General features: G+C 47.7%; 1 protein-coding gene across 1 annotated transcript in view; it reads right to left on the bottom strand.

The window, feature by feature from the left end:
- Positions 1-930: 930 nt before the first annotated feature.
- Positions 931-20,621, bottom strand: part of CAD (carbamoyl-phosphate synthetase 2, aspartate transcarbamylase, and dihydroorotase) — a 448,399-nt gene continuing 428,708 nt past the window's right edge. Inside the window, exons 41-43 of the mRNA XM_030198598.1 lie at positions 19,949-20,050; positions 2,252-2,346; positions 931-1,347 (exon numbers count right to left, since the gene is read on the bottom strand). Coding sequence (XP_030054458.1) covers positions 1,245-1,347; positions 2,252-2,346; positions 19,949-20,050 — 300 coding nt within the window. The 3' untranslated portion in view covers positions 931-1,244. The remainder of the gene's footprint in view (positions 1,348-2,251; positions 2,347-19,948; positions 20,051-20,621) is intronic.

The raw sequence follows: 20,621 nt of genomic DNA on the forward strand, positions 1-20,621 counted from the left end.
ATAAAGGAAAAAAAAAACATTCATTATTCAATTTGTTTAATAAAGCAAAAACAATAACAAAAAAACAACAAAACCCCCTAAAACCTTCTATAACAGCTTATATTATAAAATAGCATCTACAAATAATACTAGATTTCCTCTTACTTGGTCATCCCTCGTCACACTTCTGTAATCTTATGATTTACAGAACACAGCAATTATATGGCTGAAGAGAAGTGCACATGGGAGTATGTCATTGGCAGTATTAGGAAACAAAGATATTCAAAGGATCTGAGTATTAAGGGACAAAATGAGAAATGCCCACAATAAGAACAGAGCACATCCTGTCTGATTATCCAAGAGGGAACATCATGCCTAATGCACCTAGCCAAAAAGTGTACCCAGGATGAATTCAGCAAAATCTTTATTTCACAAGAAACAAGAGTAATCCCTTTTCATAATTCATTTGTATTAAAAAAAAAAAAAAAGTTCAACTAAAGGTTTCTATGCAGTCCGGAACTGTAAAACACTTGATCAGGTTTTCATAAAGCATCCAGGGGTCTGGATAAACTGTCTTTTACCATATCTTAAATATATGCACAGGAGGGGAGATCACTGACCAGTTCATATGCTGGGGCATCAGAAGATCCCTGAGTTTAGATGTGTGAATTTTATAAACCCATCCCATACAAAATAGGGTATATCACCCTTCTCATTTTCATACACAAAAACATTTTCAACCTAGGTTAAACCATGGTTTTGGGAGCTGGCTGTTCCAGTGCCTGCAAAAGGAATGACCCAGAACCTCCAGCACAAAGGAGATAATACCTGTCTTTTCACATCACTGGGCATAGGAATGAGTGTGCTGAAGTGGGTGATACTTGTGAATAAGCATACAAGTTGATGTGTGGCACAGGCTCCTTTCCTCTTGATAGCGGCCGTTTTTTAAAAAGTTTAAATAGGAAGGACTTTGAGAGCGTATCCTTTAAGCCCTTTCAAAAATGTTATGTCTCAATGCTAGCTTTATCCCCCCCTGTCCCTTTTTTTTTCAGTCTCTGTAGTTTATCTGGACCCTCTTAATTTGTGCTTGCAGTCCTTGTGAACAATATGCCTTAGTTCTTAGGAATCCCTGAGGTCACAGTCACTGGATGTGGGAGGACAGAAGAAGAAACTGCTGCATTCCATTCTATCAGTTCTGTTGCATGCAGAAACGGTCAGATTCAGGTCTCCTGGTTGTGTAGCTTAGCACACATAGGTCACATCCTCTAGTACTTGCCCAGCACTGTGGCCAACAGAGCCATGCGGATAAACATTCCATTCTCTGCCTGCCGGAAGTAGGCAGCTCTTGGATCAGAATCCACTTCGACACTAGACAAGGTGGGAGAGTGATTAGAGAAGGTGTTAACTCTCAATCAGTGTATGCCATAGCCAATAAACCTTTAAAGCCTGTAGGTTAAATAGTTATATTCATATGAATACAAATGCTAACTCTAAAAAAAAAAAAAAAAGCAAACAAAATAATGACTAAGGCACAAATGATTTAAAAAAGACAAGACAGACAGCTGGTTTCTATGATTATATCATTATGAGAATGTATCACTTGTCTCTTCTGTATATTGAACACCAGAGGTAAGCTTGTACCACATAGCAGAAGTATTTTTCTTTTTTTTTTTTTTTTTTAAGTTTTCAGGACCACAAATATTGAATTTCTTGTGATTGTTCCCAGTCTGCTTAAGGTTAAGCTCAGACAGTGGTGAAGGAAGATGATTTATTTTTATTTATTCAGTGGAAATTTATTATATGTTTTGCTAGGGGAAAACCGCCACTCTCGGCTGATTACAATTTTACATATAAACATCTTTAAAGTTGTAACCAAAAACAAAACAAAACATACAAAGTCTAAATCCATAAATGCACTTAAATCTCCCACCCCTCTACAGACTCTCAAGAGCCATCTACAACTTCTTTATACACTGCAGTGCAGGATGAATGCTGTCATCCCCAGGGGCCTGAAACCCAACCTCCAGAGTTACTACAATACAAGGATGCAGTAGGGAAAACAAAGATAACTACTCTTTGAACTGGCTCAGTTCATGGGTCCTGGTGGATAATGATGTGAAGCCCTACAAGGTATCGCTGTAAAGAGGACTCTCACAAGGTCAACAATACTAGTAAACTTATTTTTAATAAAAGGTCTACAAGCAAGACTAATTACCCATATCTGACATTAAAAATAAGAGCTATGTTAGCCTGTCTTTCTTTCCTCCTTTACCTGATCTCATTGACACGTGGCATGGGATGCATCACCACCATCTTTTTCTTTGCTCTGGTCATAATGTGCGGTGTCAGAATAAACTGCCCAAAACACTGCAGAAGAACAACCACCAGGAGAGAGAGAGAGAAAAAAAAAAGCAGAGAGCTAGTGAGCAAAAAGGAAATTTAGCAGATATGTTTACTAGATAAGATTTCTGTTTCATGCAAGCCATTTCAGAAATAGCAAAGTTACTTATATGTAGAAAGTGTCTGACGAGGACAGCAGGCATACAGTCTCACATGTGTGTGATGTCGCCCATGGAGCCCGGTGTGGACACTGCCATAGTGCACTAACACTTTAAAAAACTTTGAGGCAGTGCCCTCACTGCGCATGTGCAGGTGCCTTCCTGCTCGACGCTCGAGTGTGGGAGCAGCAGTATAATATGAAAGCAAAGAAGACGACTTCAAAGGGAGGTGGGAGAGATGTTGAGAATATATTCCTGCTGTCCTCAGAGGACACCTACTACAGATAAGTAACTTTTCTTCAAGGACAATCTGTAATAATATTCTCACATGTGGGAGTCAGTAGCTGCCAGGGTCACAATATCATTAATTAACCTGGTAACTGAAGTAGAAAGTGAACCTGGCAAAAAAAAAAAAAAAAAGGGCTGGAGGATGGAGTTGACATTCAAGTAGTAAAAAGATTTTGCAGGACTGCTTGTCCAAACCATCCATCCTGCCTGGAATGTTGCTCCAGATGTGAAAGTGTGGATAGAAGACCACATTGCCGCTTTGCAAATTTGTTCAATGGAGGCAGAGTGGAAATGGGCTACTAAAGCTGTCATGGCTCTTTCATTATGAGCAGTGACACACCATGAAGGGTAAAGCCCAGCATGAGCATATGTGTAGGAGATACAGTCAGTCAGCTAGCCAGCCAAGCCAAGATAGTATGTTTGGTGAAGGGAATTCCCAATCTGTTAGAGCAGAAAGGTACAAAAACTTGGGAGGATTTCCTATGAGGTTTAATACGCTCCACATAATAAAATAAGAGTACACTTGAAGTCTAAGATATGCAGTGTTGCTTCTCCAGGATGAGAGTGTGGCTTAAGGAAGAAGGAAGTACAATGTATTGATTAAGGTGGAACTCAGATACCACTTTTGGGAGAAATCTGGGGTGGGTTCGGAGAACAACTCTGTTGTGGTAGAACCTGGTGTTGCCATGAGCTTGAAGCTTGTTTACTATTCTGGCAGAAGTGCGTGCTATTAAGAACAGTACTTTCCAAGTGAAGAATTTCAAAGAACAGGAATGGAGTGGTTCAAATGGAAGTTTCATGAGAGCTGTGGAGGTGGTTTGATAGGAGATTTAATATGGAATAAACCTTTCATGAATCTAACTAGCCAGGGATGTACAGAAACTGGCTTATCATCAACCTTTGAGTGGTAAGCACTAAAAGTACTCAAGTGCTCTGAGGCCAGAACTAGAAAGATTGAGGAGGTACTCTATAAGGGAAGGAACAGAACACATAGTAGGGTTGAATGCTTTGGCTGCACACCAGAGGGAAAATCTTTTTCACTCGAAACGGTAACATTTCTGTCTAGGTGGCTTCCTAGAGGCTAGGAGTATCCAAAGGCACCGTCTGAAAGATTTAAAGCAGCTAAATCTATTTTGTCAAGAACCACACCATCAGGGCCAGAAAGCGGGGTTCTGGATGCGGAACCCCTTTGTTCTGTGTTATAAGGTTTGGAAAGGGATCTAACCTTAACGCTTCCTTGGGTTTCAGGACAGAGATCTCTCTCTTCTGTATTCCTACACTGAGACTAAAGAAAATCCAGTACCTGCTGGCTAGATTTGAACTCAAGGACCAATCAGTGCCCAGAGCACCAACTTTGAAAGCATCTGGTCAATGGTACTGCAATTTCTCTTTTTACAAGGCTAAATTAAAAAAGAAAGTAATCTCTGCAACAAATTAAAACACAAAACAGACGCTATTTGATGGTCAATTAGGAGAAAAACATGTCATTAGTAAAAATAATACAGTTCACAGGCTTAGAAACCATAGCACCATCTTTATGAAAAGTGAAGATACTTACCTGTGGCAGGTATTCTCCGAGAACAGCAGGCTTTATATTCTCACAAGTGGGTGACGTTGGTCCGCATCATCCGGTCCGGCATTTATCATAGCTAAATAAGAGCTTTGTGGAACATGAGATGTGCTCCACCTCGCGTGCACGAGTGCCTTCCCGCCCGCCACAAGAACGTGGTCTCCTCAGTTAAATACTATAGCAAAAAATAAAGTAAAAATAACAAAGGAGATAACTCTAAGGGGAAGTGGGAGGGACTGTGAGAATATAAAGCCTGTTGTCCTTGGAGAATACCTGCTACAGGTAAGTATCTTCGCTTTCTCCGAGGACAAGCAGGCTTATAATTCTCACAAGTGGGGAATCGATAGCATCCAGGCTCATGAAAAAAACAACAAATACTGCTCAATTGGGCCTCGCAACGGTGAGGACGTAACACAGATTAACCTGCAACTATATACAATCTGACTGAGTGCATAGCCTGGAATAGAATAAAACGGGCCTAGGAGGGTGGAGTTGGATTCTAGACCCCAAACAGAATCTGCAACACTGTCTGCCCAAACCGACTATCACACTGGGTAACCTGCTCAAGGCAGTAGTGTGATGTGATGTGAATGTGTGGACTGAAGACCACGTCGCAGCCTTGCAAATTTCTTCAATGGAGGCAGACCTCAAGCAGGCTACCGACATTATGAGCCGTGACATGACCCTCCATGGCCAGCCCAGCCTGGGCATAAGTGAAGGAAATGAAACCTGTCAGCCAAATAGAAATTGTGTGTTTCCCAATGGCGACCCCCATCCTGTCGGGATCAAAAGAAACAAAAAGTTGGGCGGACTATCTGTGGGGCCTTGTCTGCTCCATATAATAGGCCAATGCTCTCCTGCAATCCAAAGTGTGCAAGCTGCTTTTGCCAGGACGGGCATGAGGTCAGGGAAAGAATGTAGGCAAGACAATCGACTGGTTCAGATGGAACTCAGACATCACTTTCAGAAGGAACTTAGGATGCGTGTGGAGGACTACTCTGTTGTGATGAAACTTAGTATAAGGTGCATCCACTGCTAAGGCCTGAAGCTCACTGACCCTATGAGCTGAAGTAATAGCCACCAAGAAAATGACCTTCCAGTGCAAGTACTTCAGATGGCAGGAATTCAGTGGCTCAAAAGGAGCTTTCATCAGATGGGTGAGAATGATGTGAGATCCCATCACACCAGTGGAGGTTTGACAGGGGGCTTTCACAAAACCAAACCTCATGAAGCAAACTAGAGGCTGTCCAGAGATAGGCTTACCCTCTACAAGTTGATAAGAACTAATTGCACTAAGGTGAACCCTTACGGAGTTGGTCTTGAGACCAGACTCTGATAAGTGTAGAAAGTGTTCAAGCAGGGTCTGTGTAGGGCAGGTAAGAGGATCTAGGGCATTGCTCTCACACCAGATGGCAAACTTCCTCCATTTAAAAGAGTAACAGCTCTTAGTGGAATCTTTCCTGGAAGCCAGCAAGACCCGGGAGACATCCTACGAGAGACCCAAGGAAGCAAATTCTAGGCTCTCAACATCCAAGCTGAGAGAGCCAGAGACAGGAGGTTGGAACGTAGAACTGACCCCTCGTTCTGAGTGTCAGAAAACACTCCAATCTTCACAGTTCTTTGGAGAATAATTCCAGAACAGGGAACCATATCTGCCGTGGCCAGTACAGTCCGATCAGAATCATGGTTCCACAATTTTGCTTGAGTTTCAACAAAGTTTTTCCCACTAGACGTATTGGAAGATACGCATACGGAAGACCTGTCCCCCAATTGAGGGAGGCATCCAACGCTAGTCTGTTGTGGCCCTGAAGCATGGAACAGAATTGTGGTTGATCTGAGTGGCAAAAAGATCCACTGGGGGGGGGGGGGGGGGGGCAAGCTCGGAAGATCTTGCAAGCTATGTCCATATTGAGAGATCACTTGTGCAGTTGCATTATCCTGATCAGTCTGTCGGCCAGGGTATTTTTTGTGCCCACCAGATAAGTGGCTCAAAGGAATATGCCATGTTGGAGAGCACGAAGCCATATCTGGACGGCCTCCTGACACAGAAGGCGTGCCCCCCTGCTTGTTAGTGTAAGACATTGCAACCTGATTCTCTGTTTGGTTGAAAACAATTTGGTGAGATAGCTGATCTCTGAAGGCCTTTAGAGCACTCCAGATCGCCCGAAGCTCCAGGAGATTGATCTGAAGATTCGTTTCATAGGAGGACCAAACTCCTTGAGTGGGAAGCCCATCTACATGAGCTCCGCATCACAGGAGAGATGCATCCGTTGTCAGCACTTTTTGCAGCTCAGTAATTTGGAAATGGAAATTCCAGAGTCAAATTGGATCGAATGATCCACCACTGAAGACAGCGCACAAGTTCTGGGGACACTTGGATGACATCTTCTAGACTCTCCGTGGCTTGATACCACTGAGAGAGACTAGGGTCCATTGAGCTAATCTCATGTGAAAATGTGTCATAGGTGTAACGTACACTGTGGAAGCCATGTGACCCAACAATCTCAACATCTACCGAGCTGTGACCTGCTGAGGCACACAAACCTTGGACGCAAGTGAGAAAAGATTGTCCACTCTCATCTCCAAGAGGTAGGCTCAAACCTTCTGTGTGATAAGCAGGGCTCCTATGAACTCCAATCGTTGGACAGGGTGGAGATGGGATTTGGGGTAGTTTAAAACGAACCCTAGTAGCTCAAGCACCCCGAATAGTCATCCGCATGGATTCCTGAGCACCCTCCTCCAAGGTGCTCTTCACTAGCCATCATCGAGATATGGGAATACATGGACTCCCAGTCTGCGTAGCGATGCTGCAATTACCGCTAGACATTTTGTGAAGACTCTGGGAGTTGACATGAGGCCAAAAGGCAACATACGGTACTGAAAGTGATGTGTTCCCAGACAAAATCGAAGATACTTCTGGTGGGCTGGAAGTATTGGAATGTGAGTATATGCAGTCATTTAAGTCCAGAGAGCATAGCCAATCATTTTCCTGAATCACTGGGTTGCTGAGGGAAACCATCTTGAACGTTTCTCGGACTAGGAAATTGTTCCAGGCCCTTAGGTCTAGGATGGGACGCATCCCCCTTGTTTTCTTCTGCACAAAGAAGTATCTGGAATAGAATCCATGCCCTTCTTCCCCTGGTGGAATGGGTTCAATTGCATGGGCCTTCAGAAAGGCAGAGAGTTCCTCTGCAAGTACTTGCCTGTGCCGAGAGCTGAATGAACAAACTCTCAGTGGGAAATTTGGAGGTTTGAGATGCCAATTGAGGGCATATCCGAGACGGACTATTTGAAGAACCCACCGGTTGGAGGTTATAAGAGGCCACCTTTAGTGAAAACTTTTTAGCTTCTCCTAGACCAGCAAGTCATCCAGGATGGACACTTTTACTGCGGCTCTGCTCTGCTGGAGCCAATCAAAAGCTTGTCACTTGCTTTGCCTGGGGAGCAGCAAGAGCCTTAGGCACACACTATTGATGTGAATGAGAGTGCGGGGTTGAGCCAGAGTAGCCTGGTGAGCCAAAGAGTTGTACCTATACCTAGGATAGTAATAGAAACTCCTCCTTGGTTTGCCAGAAGTCCTCCTAGCTGAGGAAGTTGATGCAGAAGGCGCCCGGCGGGAGAGAGGAGGAGATGATATTGGTGTGGTTTTTTTTATTTAGTCAGCGACCTTTTCAACCTTCTCTGCAAAAAGGTTATTCCCACCCCCCCACCCCAGCCAGCAAGGGGCATCCGCAAACCTCTGCTGAACAGAATGTTCCAAGTCAGAAACACGCAGACATGACAGTCTGTGCACTGCTATACTTTCAGCAGAGATTCTGGATGCCACATCAAAAGTGTTGTAAATGCTCCTGGCTAAGAACTTTTGACACGCCTTCTGCTGCTTGACTAACTGGGGAAGCGAATGCTACATACCTGTAGAAAGTATTCTCCGAGGACAGCAGGCTGATTGTTCTCACTGATGAGTGACGTCCACGGCACCCCCTCCAATCGGAATCTTCACTAGCAAAGACGTTTGCTAGCCCTCGCGCGTCCATGCGCACTGCGCATGCGCGGCCGTCTTCCCACCCGAACCGGCTCGTGTTCGTCAGTCCCTTATGTAGCAAGACAAAGACAAAGGAAGACACAACTCCAAAGGGGAGGCGGGCGGGTTTGTGAGAACAATCAGCCTTGCTGTCCTCAGAGAATACCTTCTACAGGTATGTAGCATTCGCTTTCTCAGAGGACAAGCAGGCTGCTTGTTCTCACTGATGGGGTATCCCTAGCCCCCAGGCTCACTCAAAACAACAAACATGGTCAATTGGGCCTCGCAACGGCGAGGACATAACTGAGATTGACCTAACAACTTATTCAACTAACTGAGAGTGTAGCCTGGAGCAGAATAAAAAATGGGCCTAGGGGGGTGGAGTTGGATTCTAAACCCCAAACAGATTCTGAAGCACCGACTGCCCGAACCGACTGTCGCGTCGGGTATCCTGCTGCAGGCAGTAATGAGATGTGAATGTATGGACAGATGACCACATCGCAGCCTTGCAGATCTCTTCAATAGTGGCTGACTTCAAGTGGGCCACTGACGCAACCATGGCTCTAACATTGTGAGCCGTAACATGACCCTCAAGAGCCAGCCCAGCCTGGGAGTAAGTGAAGGAAATGCAGTCTGCTAGCCAATTTGATAAGGTGCGTTTCCCCACAGCCACTCCCCTCCTGTTGGGATCAAAAGAAACAAACATTTGGGCGGACTGTCTGCTGGGCTGTGTCCACTCCAGATAGAAGGCCAATGCTCTTTTGCAGTCCAATGTTTGCAGCCGACGTTCAGCAGGGCAGGAATGCGGACGGGGAAAGAATGTTGGCAAGACAATTGACTGGTTCAGATGGAACTCCGACACCACCTTCGGCAAGAACTTAGGGTGAGTGCGGAGGACTACTCTATTATGATTGAAATTTGGTGTAAGGAGCATGGGCTACCAGGGCCTGAAGCTCACTGACTCTACGAGCTGAAGTTACTGCCACCAAGAAAATGACCTTCCAGGTCAAGTACTTCAGATGGCATGAATTCAGTGGCTCAAAAGGAGGTTTCATCAGCTGGGTGAGGACGACATTGAGATCCCATGACACTGTAGGAGGTTTGATGGGGGGCTTTGACAAAAGCAAACCTCATAAAGCGAACAACTAAAGGCTGTCCCTAGATCGGCTTACCTTCCACATGGTAATGGTATGCACTGATTGCGCTAAGGTGAACCCTTACAGAGTTGGTCTTGAGACCAGACTCAGACAAGTGCAGAAGGTAGTCAAGCAGGGTCTGTGTAGGACAAGAGCGAGGATCTAAGGCCTTGCTGTCATACCAGACGGCAAACCTCCTCCATAAAAAGAAGTAACTCCTCTTAGTGGAATCTTTCCTGGAAGCAAGCGAGACACGGGAGACACCCTCTGACAGACCCAAAGAGGCAAAGTCTACGCTCTCAACATCCAGGCCGTGAGAGCCAGAGACTGGAGGTTGGGATGCAGAAGCGCCCCTTCGTTCTGGGTGATGAGGGTCGGAAAACACTCCAATCTCCACGGTTCTTCGGAGGACAACTCCAGAAGAAGAGGGAACCAGATCTGACGCGGCCAAAAAGGAGCAATCAGAATCATGGTGCCTCGGTCTTGCTTGAGTTTCAACAAAGTCTTCCCCACCAGAGGTATGGGAGGATAAGCATACAGCAGGCCTTCCCCCCAGTCCAGGAGGAAGGCATCCGATGCCAATCGGCCGTGGGCCTGAAGTCTGGAACAGAACTGAGGGACCTTGTGGTTGGCTCGAGATGTGAAGAGATCTACCAAGGGGGTGCCCACACTTGGAAGATCCGGCGCACTACTCTGGAGTTGAGCGACCACTCGTGAGGTTGCATAATCCTGCTCAACCTGTCGGCCAGACTGTTGTTTACGCCTGCCAGATAAGTGGCTTGGAGCACCATGCCCTGACGGCAAGCCCAAAGCCACATGCTGACGGCTTCCTGACACAGGGGGCGAGATCCGGTGCCCCCCTGCTTGTTGATGTAATACATGGCAACCTGGTTGTCTGTCTGAATTTGGATAATTTGGTGGGACAGCCGATCTCTGAAAGCCTTCAGAGCGTTCCAGACCGCTCGTAACTCCAGGAGATTGATCTGTAGACCTTATTCCTGGAGGGACCAGCTTCCCTGGGTGTGAAGCCCATCGACATGAGCTCCCCACCCCAGGAGAGACGCATCCGTAGTCAGCACTTTTTGCGGCTGAGGAATTTGGAAAGGGCGTCCCAGAGTCAAATTGGACCAAATCGTCCACCAGTGCAGGGATTCGAGAAAACTCATGGACAGGTGGATCACGTCCTCTAGATCCCCAGCAGCCTGAAACCACTGGGAAGCTAGGGTCCATTGAGCAGATCGCATGCGAAGACGAGCCATGGGAGTCACATGAACTATGGAGGCCATGTGGCCGAGCAATCTCAACATCTGCCGAGCTGTGATCTGCTGGGACGCTCGCACCCGGGAGACGAGGGGCAACAGATTGTTGGCCCTTGTCTCCGGAAGGTAGGCACGAGCCATCCGAGAATCCAGCAGAGCTCCTATGACTTCGAGTCTCTGTACTGGGAGAAGATGGGACTTTGGATAATTTATCACAAACCCCAGTAGCTCCAGGAGGCGAATAGTCATCTGCATGGACTGTAGAGCTCCTGCCTCGGATGTGTTCTTCACCAGCCAATCGTCGAGATAAGGGAACATGTGCACTCCAAGTCTGTGAAGCGCTGCTGCTACCACAGTCAGGCACTTCGTGAACACCCTGGGCGCAGAGGCGAGCCCAAAGGGTAGCACACAGTACTGGAAGTGACGTGTTCCCAGACGGAATCGGAGATACTGTCTGTGAGCTGGCAGTATCGGAATATGCATGTAAGCATCCTTTAAGTCCAGAGAGCATAGCCAATCTTGTTCCTGAATCATGGGAAGAAGGGTCCCCAGGGAAAGCATCCTGAACTTTTCTTTGACCAGATATTTGTTCAGGGCCCTTAGGTCTAGGATGGGACGCATCCCCCCTGTTTTCTTTTCCACAAGGAAGTACCTGGAATAGAATCCCAGCCCTTCTTGCCCCGGTGGCACGGGCTCGACCGCATTGGCGCTGAGAAGGGCGGAGAGTTCCTCTGCAAGTACCTGCTTGTGCTGGAAGCTGAAAGACTGAGCTCCCGGTGGGCAATTTGGAGGCATGGAGACCAAATTGAGGGCGTATCCTTGCCGGACTATTTGGTGAACCCACTGGTCGGAGGTTATAAGAGGCCACCTTTGGCGAAAAACTTTCAACCTCCCCCCGACCGGTAGATCGTCCTGCACGGACACTTTGATATCGGCTATGCTCTGCTGGAGCCAGTCAAAAGCTCGCCCCCTGCTTTTGCTGGGGAGCTGAGGGGCCTTGCTGAGGCGCACACTGCTGATGAGAGCGAGCGCGCTGGGGCTTAGCCTGGGCCGCAGGCTGTCGAGAGGGAGGATTGTACCTACGCTTACCAGAAGAGTAGGGAACAGTCCTCCTTCCCCCATAAAAACGTCTACCTGATGAGGTAGATGCTGAAGGCTGCCGGCGGGAGAATTTGTCGAAAGCGTTATCCTGCTGGTGGAGCTGTTCTACCACCTGTTCGACTTTTTCCCCAAAAATGTTATCCGCACGGCAAGGGGAGTCCGCAATCCGCTGCTGGATCCTATTCTCCAGGTCGGAGGCACGCAGCCATGGGAGTCTGCGCATCACCACACCTTGAGCAGCGGCCCTGGACGCAACATCAAAGGTATCAAATACCCCTCTGGCCAGGAATTTTCTACATGCCTTCAGCTGCCTCACCACCTCCTGAAACGGCTTGGCTTGCTCAGAAGGGAGCTGGTCCACCAAGTCCGCCAGCTTACGCACATTGTTCCGCATATGGATGCTCGTGTAGAGCTGGTAAGATTGAATCTTGGCCACGAGCATGGAAGAATGTTAGGCCTTCCTCCCAAAGGAGTCTAAGGTTCTGGGGTCTTTGCCCGGGGGCGCCGAAGCATGCTCTATAGAACTCTTAGCCTTCTTCAGGGCCAGATCCACCACACCAGAGTCGTGAGGCAACTGAGTGCGCATCAGCTCTGGGTCCCCATGGATCCGATATTGGGATTCTATTTTTTTGGGAATGTGGGGATTAGTTAGTGGCTTGGTCCAGTTCGCCAGCAATGTCTTTTTCAGGACATGATGCATGGGTACTGTGGACGCTTCCTTAGGTGGAGAAAGATAGTCCAAGAGCTCAAACATCTCAGCCCTTGGCTCATCCTCCACAACCACCGGGAAGGGGATGGCTGTAGACATCTCCCGGACAAAGGCCGAGAAAGACAGACTCTCGGGAGGAGAAAGCTGTCTTTCAGGGGAGGGAGTGGGGTCAGAAGGAAGGCCATCAGACTCCTCGTCAGAGAAATATCTGATGTCCTCCTCTGCCTCCCACGAGGCCTCATCATCGGTATCAGACACAAGTTCACGGACCTGTGTCTGAAGCCGTGTCCGTCTCGACTCCGTGGAACCACGGCCACGGTGGGAGCGTCGAGAGGTGGACTCCCTGGCTGGCAGCGGCGAAGCTCCCTCCCCCGACGTCGTCGGGGAGTCCACCTGGGAGGCAGCCGAAACCGGTACCACAAGCGGCACCGGTACCGGGGACCTCACCCCGGGCAAAGGGCCAGCTGTCGCCTCACTCGACGGCACCGGTGGCGAAAGCACCCCCTGTACCGGAGAAGGGCGCAACAGATCCTCCAGAATGCCAGGAAGAACAGCCCGGAGACTCTCGTGCAGAGCGGCTATGGAGAAAGACTGAGAAGCCGGTGCAGGCGTCGAGGTCAGAATCTGTTCCGGGCATGGAGGCGGTACCGGGCTGTCCGGGGTAGAGCGCACAGACACCTCCTGGATGGAGGGTGAGCGGTCCTCCCGGTGCCGATGCCTGCTGGATGCCAACTCCCTCGGCGACCCAGAGCTCCCGGTACCAAGTCGGGAAGGTGACTGGTGACGATGCTTCTTCGAACGAAGCATGTCACCGGAGCTCCCCGGTACCGATGAGGAGGACGTTGAATCCAGACGTCGCTTCCTCGGGGCCGGGGCCGAAGATGGTCGATCCCGGGGGGGGGCTGTATCGCAGGAGCTCTCAGGGCAGGAGGAGACCTACCCGAAGGCTCACCGCCACCAGCAGGGGAATGGACAGCCCTCCCCTGCACTCCAGACGAAGCACCACCGTCCGACAACATCAGCACAAGAGGGGGTCCCGGTACCACCGACGCCGACACACTCTTTCGAAGCCTCGGTACCGACGATGCAGGAGGAAGACGCCTCGATGCAGTCGACGTCGATGCGATCTCCGAAGACGTCGGTGCTGCCGACGCCGATGCACCCGACGAATCTCGAGATGCTGCTGCCGTCGAAGCGCTGGAGAACAGAACGTTCCACTGGGCTAATCTCGCTACCCGAGTCCTCTTTTGCAAAAGAGCACAAAGACTACAGGCCTGCGGGCGGTGCCCAGCCCCCAGACACTGAAGACACGATGCGTGCCTATCAGTGAGCGAGATTACCCGGGCGCACTGGGTGCACTTCTTGAAGCCGCTGGAAGGCTTCGATGTCATGGGCGGAAAAATCGCGCCGGCGAAATCAAAATTCGCGATGATGTCAAGAGGCACCGAGAAAAAAAGTAAGAAAAACCCGTGCGGGCGACCAACAAGGCCGCTGCCAACAGCGAAAGGAAACTTACATTGGGAAAAAACTAGAAATACGGGAAAAAGGGTTCTTTTTCTTTTTTTTGAAAGAAACACAAAAGACGCGTGAGGTCTTCTGAGGGGCACGAAACGGCGGCAAAACACGACCGTTCCGAGCGCGGACAAAAGAAGACTGACGAACATGAGCCGGTTCGGGCGGGAAGACGGCCGCGCAAACGTCTTTGCTAGTGAAGATTCTGATTGGAGGGGGTGCCGTGGATGTCATCCATCAGTGAGAACAAGCAGCCTGCTTGTCCTCGGAGAAAAATGCTTGGCCTGCTCCGAAGGGAGTGTCTCATCCAAGTCCGACAGCTGGCGCACCGAGTTTCGCAAGTAGATGCTCATGAAAAGCTGGTAAGATTGTGTATGGGAAATGAGCACTGAAACCTGGTACATCTTTTTCCCCAAAAGAATCCAGGGTTCTAGCTTCTCTGACTGAGGCTGCCAAGGCATAGTACCTGGAACTCCTGACTCTTTTGAGAGCTGATTCCACCACCATGGAATTTTGAGGCAACTGAGGCCTATCAAAACCAGGCACACTGTGCAGCTGATACTGGGTGTCAATCTTCTTGGGCATGACAGGGACCGACAGAGAGGACTCCCAGTTCCTGACTTCCTCGAGTATCCTGTGGACAGGTGCAGTCACAGCCTCCTTAGGAGCAGATGTGTAGAGTCTAGGACCTCGAGCACCTTGGCCCTGGGCTCATTCTTCACTTTCAAAGGAAATGGAATGGCATCAGCCATTTCCTTTACAAAAGATGGAAATGAAAGGCTCTCTAGAGGAGACTCTCTTTTCAGGTGGAGGGTTGGGCTCAGAGGGAATCCCATAAGACTCATCTGAGGAAAAGCATCTGGGATCCTCCTCTGAATCCCATGAGTGCTTCTCTTTGGTGTCAGACAGTACCTTCCCGATGGGAGAGTCGAGACCAAACCTGCCTCGGTGCTGAGGAACCACATCCTTCAGACTCCTGTCTTGACTCCTGTGAAGCTTCCTCCACCAACAACAAGGGAGTGCTGGCTTGGGTGGCAGTCGACACCAGGGCCGCATATGGCACCAGCATCGGAGGCCGCACCACAGGCTGATGGTCAAGTGGGGCAGCAACGGGAGGCAGGGTTTCCTTCCTCTCTCTCAAGTTTTACTAGATCCTCAACTAATCTTGCTTAAATGCCACAGTTTCCACCTCTACAGGAGTTACTGATCAGTGGCCAGGTCAACCAAAAATGTGACATGCCATTTTATAAGGAGACACACCGGTGCTTGGGTTCCAAGATGGCGTTGTAAGCGGACGCACCTGAGTTTGCTCCTGAGGCAGTCGAGGTTTTCAGCTCCGTTGGTGCTTCTGGGGAAGCGAAGGGGAAAGGTTAAGGAACATCCCTCGGTTCCTGAGGCCATCCCAACGTTGAAGCAGACGACCTTGCCATTTTCAAAGCAACAACCGGGGCCTCGGGGAACTTCGACCCCCACTGCAACTCTCGACGCACTGCCGTCGATTGAGAGTCCTAACGGGGCTTCCCTGAGCCCTGTGGATCGTATTGCTCCGCCTCAGCCTGGGAGAGAGTTGTTTGCAGCCCGAACAGCGATGGAAGCCGAAGTGGCTCAACCGAACCTGCTAGAGGGAAGGTCTGCAGCTACAGAGAGTGGATCTCATGGCCGAGAGCAGCTAATTCAATTAGCCTCACAGGTATTACCTCAAGACATTGTTTCAAAATTATCTCAAGCTGAGGCCCAACCTCAATCTCTCCCAGTCTCTAGTGGCGTGGTTAGACCAGCAGTAGTGACACTTGAGTCACTGTGGGACATGGTTTATGGCATTCAGGTTTCTATGCAGAACACATTGAAAGAAAATACTGGCGATATTAAAGTTTTGTCTGAAGCTGCGTTGCTCCAAGCGCAAGTGACTGCACAGCAATCCTTGAAATTAGATAAAGTGAATACTGAGCTTCAAGAAATGGGGAATTTGGAGACTGCATTGGTTAAAGATAATAATTTCATGCACAAGCGAATGGAATACCTGGAGAACCAGGTTAGGAAACTTAACCTTAGGTTTCTAAATTTCCCCAAATCTCCTTTAATTCCTCCTGTTGAAATGGTAAAAAAATATATGGTGGACATTCTTGGATTGGACAAAGACTCACTACCCCCCATTACACGAGCCTTTTATATATGGAATCCGAAGGGGACTGATGGAAACCCCCCAGTAGTGGGGGATGGAATGAATCTTACTTCCTTCCTGGAAAGTTCACTGGAAATAATTACACAGAGGTCAACTATGCTGGTTACTTTTGTATTGGAGCCTGATCGCAATGCTGTTTTAAGACTTTCCTTAAGACACTTAGAAAACTTGTTTTTGGGTTCAAAGGTTCAAATTTTTCCAGATCTCTCGAGGCCCACACAAATAAGGCGCAGGGCTTTTTTGGAGCAGCGCCCTAGAGCGTTGGCACTGGGAGTAAATTTTGTATTACGATTTCCTTGTATTTGTAATGTATTGCTTGAGGGTAAACAGTTTCAGTTTGTAGACCCAAAACAGTTTAAAGAATTTCTTGATGCTAGAGCCGATGTGAATGTTGTATGCCCTCCATAAAAAGCAGGCTAGGGTCGATAACCCGAGGTAGCAACCGCTAAAGTAGTCTTTAATTTCTTTTAGAATTTTTGAATTCTTGGAACCCAATTTCTTTGTTTGTGGACAAATAGGCTGTTAAGAATTTTTCTTTCAATTATTTAATTGTATTTTGAATTTCATTTGTGAAATAATGCCGATTGCGTATTTCAGGGGCGTATCTGCGTGGGGCCTCAGGGGCCTGGGCCCCCGCAGATTTTGCCCTGGACCCCCCTACCGCCATCAACTCTCCCCCGCTGCCGTTCTTACTTTTGCTGGCGGGGGACCCCAACCCCCGCCAGCCGAGGTGTGCTTCCACCTGCCGCTGCCGTAAAAACATCTTCTTCAGCCGGCGGGGGACCCCAAACCCCCGCCAGCCGCCCCGCGGTGTTTGAAATTCATCTTCGGCCTCCGTGGCCGTGCTGCTGTGATAGGCGCTGTTGAAATCCACTTCGGAGTCTGACGTCGTTGTACGTGCTGCGACGTCAGACTCCGAAGTGGATTTCAACAGCGCCTATCACAGCAGCACGGCCACGGAGGCCGAAGATGAATTTCAAACACCGCGGGGCGGCTGGCGGGGGTTTGGGGTCCCCCGCCGGCTGAAGAAGATGTTTTTACGGCAGCGGCAGGTGGAAGCACACCTCGGCTGGCGGGGGTTGGGGTCCCCCGCCAGCAAAAGTAAGAACGGCAGCGGGGGAGGGTTGGCGGCGGGAGGGGGGTGGAGAGAGTCACATTGGTGGCGGTGGGGGCGGCGGCGGGGGGGGGGGGGGGCTAAAATGTGCCCCCTCCCTCTGGCTCTGGCCCCCCCTACCGCCGGAGTCCAGATACGCCCCTGGCGTATTTACACTCTGTAGTGGAAAATTGAATTTATAAATAAAGACTTTAATAAGGAGACACACCAACACCACAAAGGTGCATTTTCTAAACAGCTATATGGAAGCTTCTTCTCCATCAACCTTTAAATAACACTTTCTGTAATGAAGCATGGCTTCTTCACAAAGTGGTAGGTTCCGATATATACACAGGTCACAAACACCAGTCAGTGTGAATCAAGTAAATCAGCCAATCAAAGCATCTGATGTAATAGGCTGCAAAAGTGAGACAATTTGTCAGCACCTTTATCATATGCAAGTATTTTGAGTGCTCTAATTCTGAGAGGATTCAATCACAAAAATGCTGGATCAAATACATTTTTTAAGGCATACAGCTCTGCTCTCCTCAGGCCATTTAAGTAGGATATTAGGCATTCACTAGGACACAGCACTTGGTTATGTCCATAACGCGTGGAATATACAAGACCGACAATGTGACTGGGAAATAATGGGTGATCTTTATTCCTCCAAAAGCTAGTGATGTTTAAGGCTCTGGGGATGATTTGAAGTTTACAGCTGGTGAAATCAGTCTGCAGAAACTGGAGCATCTAGATTTTTCTATATTAAATATGGAGTCAGCTGGTTATAAGCTAACTGCTTGATAAAAATGTTTTTCAATTGTAGAACAAAGGTATAATCTTTGACAAGAATTTCAAATTAATAAACAGAAGAAATTGACATATTCAAAATCAGAAAAATGAAAATCTTAAACATAGTCCACATAGGAGAATCCAAAAGCAGTAAATCCATGGAAAGACTGATATTCTTTAAGAAAATAATCAGAAGCAATAAGAAAACTTCTCAATCCCACTGATCCTGATTACACACAGTTATCTTGAACAATCATGAGAACTCCCTGGGGAGATCAAACAGAGGTTACATCCTTTCCTTCAAGAAAAAAATCTTGAGAAGGTTCATAGAAAATGTATCAAACATTCTGATAAGTAATGTAACATTTACAAGGAAATCCAATAACAGAAGCATGTAACTCAAACTTCTTCCGTCTAGATTGCGTCCATTTAGAGACACCAGGAAACACCTGTACTTTCTCTCCCATGAAAGAGGTATCTGGAGTCTTAAAATATAGTCTCAGAACAGAGTCCCTGGTCTTGGTGGAAAAAAAGATACCAATAAAGTAGCCCTAGTAGTCACTATATCAGATATACTAGTAAAAAAGCCCCGTTTCTGATGCAAATGAAACGGGGGCTAGCAATGTTTTCTTTTGTGTGCATGTGGGAGTGTGTGTGTCCCTGCCCTCTGGCCTCTCTCCCCTCCCCCCTCTGAGTCCTTCACTGTTACAGAGCCAGCGATTTGATTTCCTGCTCTGCTGTTTTCCTTCACTGACTGTGTTACAGAGAGGGCGGGGCAGACACTCATAGGGAAACCGGATATCTTGCCCCCTTCACACTTCCGGCTGGAGGCTTCATAGAATGTTGGTGTTGCTTTTTATATAGAGAGATTTAATTCCAGAGGGACCTGAAGAGAACTTGTAGCAGAAGATGATAAAAATGTTTTTTTTAATGCTTTTGAATAGAATATTGCTTGAAGATAGACTGAGAAAGTTTTTGATAAGAGATTCTATATAAATTAGGTTGATGGGATCGATGATTAGAATCTGAAGCATTGCTGGAAGGCTTTATTCATTTGTTTGAAAGCAAATTTTGTTTCTTATATGATGGTCTTTATTTATTTATTGCATTTGTATCCCACATTTTCCCACCTATTTGCAAGCTCAAAGTGGCTTACAGAGTGTGGTTATTACATAATCATTTCGTGATAACAGGTACAATTCTTATAGTTTGAATGTTGGTAAGAGAAGATAGGCAGTCATTTCATGATAACAAGTACAGTTATTACTGTTTAAAGATTAGGTAAGGGATAACAACAACTTTTAAAAGAAGTTTTAATAACAACAACTTTTAAAAGAAGTGCTTATTTGGGTATTTTGATGTTTGTTTGAGAAATAATAAGGGCAGGCTTGTAAGTGGAAGTTTCTGAATACTCAGCAAATATATGGCATGTAAATTTACCCAGTAAATAAAATTACTAGTGTAGGAGTAGCCTAGTGGATAGTGCAGTGGCCTGAGAACCAGGGGAATTGGGTTTGATTCCTCCTGCAGCTTCTTGCGACTTTGGGCAAGTCACTTAGCCCTTCATTGCCCCTGGTATAAAATAAGTACTTTATATAATATGTAAACCACTTTGATTTAAACCATAGAATAGCGGTAATTCAAATCCCATCCCCTTACTCGATGGACATAAACAGACAGCATAAATGAAAATGATTTGATAAACAGAACTTATCGTATGTGGTATGTTTAGTGAGTGTGGGAGGCATGCAGCAGCATGCTCCAAAGCTCTTATTTATAGCCCCTGCCCTGGTATTGCTAATACTCACAGAATTGTACTCCTGGACAGAATCAAACCTTTCCTTCTGAATTCGAGTCATGTATAAAACATCCGTGTCAGGCAGCGCCTCCTCAATGCTATCAAACTCTTCCTGCCAGAGAGAGAAGTATCAGTCTTATTATACTGTACTGTCATGTATGACACCGTTATCAGTGGCATAAAGGGGGTGGGTAGGTGGGGGCAGAGTGTCCTGGGTGCCATCTTAGCAGGAGTGCCACCCAACAGCAACACAACAGCGATGTGGCTGGTGGGGATCCGCAAGCCCTGCCAGCTGAAGACTCCCGGCATCTTTTCTCCCACCTCTCTGGTACCTCTTAAATCCTTCTATTCTTTGCTGGCAGCGAGGGAAGGATCGAGCTGGCATGAGCAGTGGATAGGAGTCCCTGCTTGCTACCAGTGAACAGCAGAAGGATTTAAGGGGTACCGGGGGGGGGGGGGGGGGTGAGAAGGGCAGTAAAGAGATTCCCCATCTCTGGGGGGAGGGGCTGGGTGCCATCGTCCCTCACTACGCCACTGCACCATATTACACCACACACCAGAAGTGCACCCCAGATTACACCACATTATATGGTAGAGTGGAGCAGAAAACTGCACTGTCAGGAGATGCCAGGGTTTGCTGATTTGTATCATGTCAAACAAAATCAACAGAGCAAAAGTTAAGT

The sequence above is a fragment of the Microcaecilia unicolor genome, chromosome 3 (genome assembly GCF_901765095.1).
Source record: "Microcaecilia unicolor chromosome 3, aMicUni1.1, whole genome shotgun sequence".
NCBI classification, from domain to species: domain Eukaryota; kingdom Metazoa; phylum Chordata; class Amphibia; order Gymnophiona; family Siphonopidae; genus Microcaecilia; species Microcaecilia unicolor.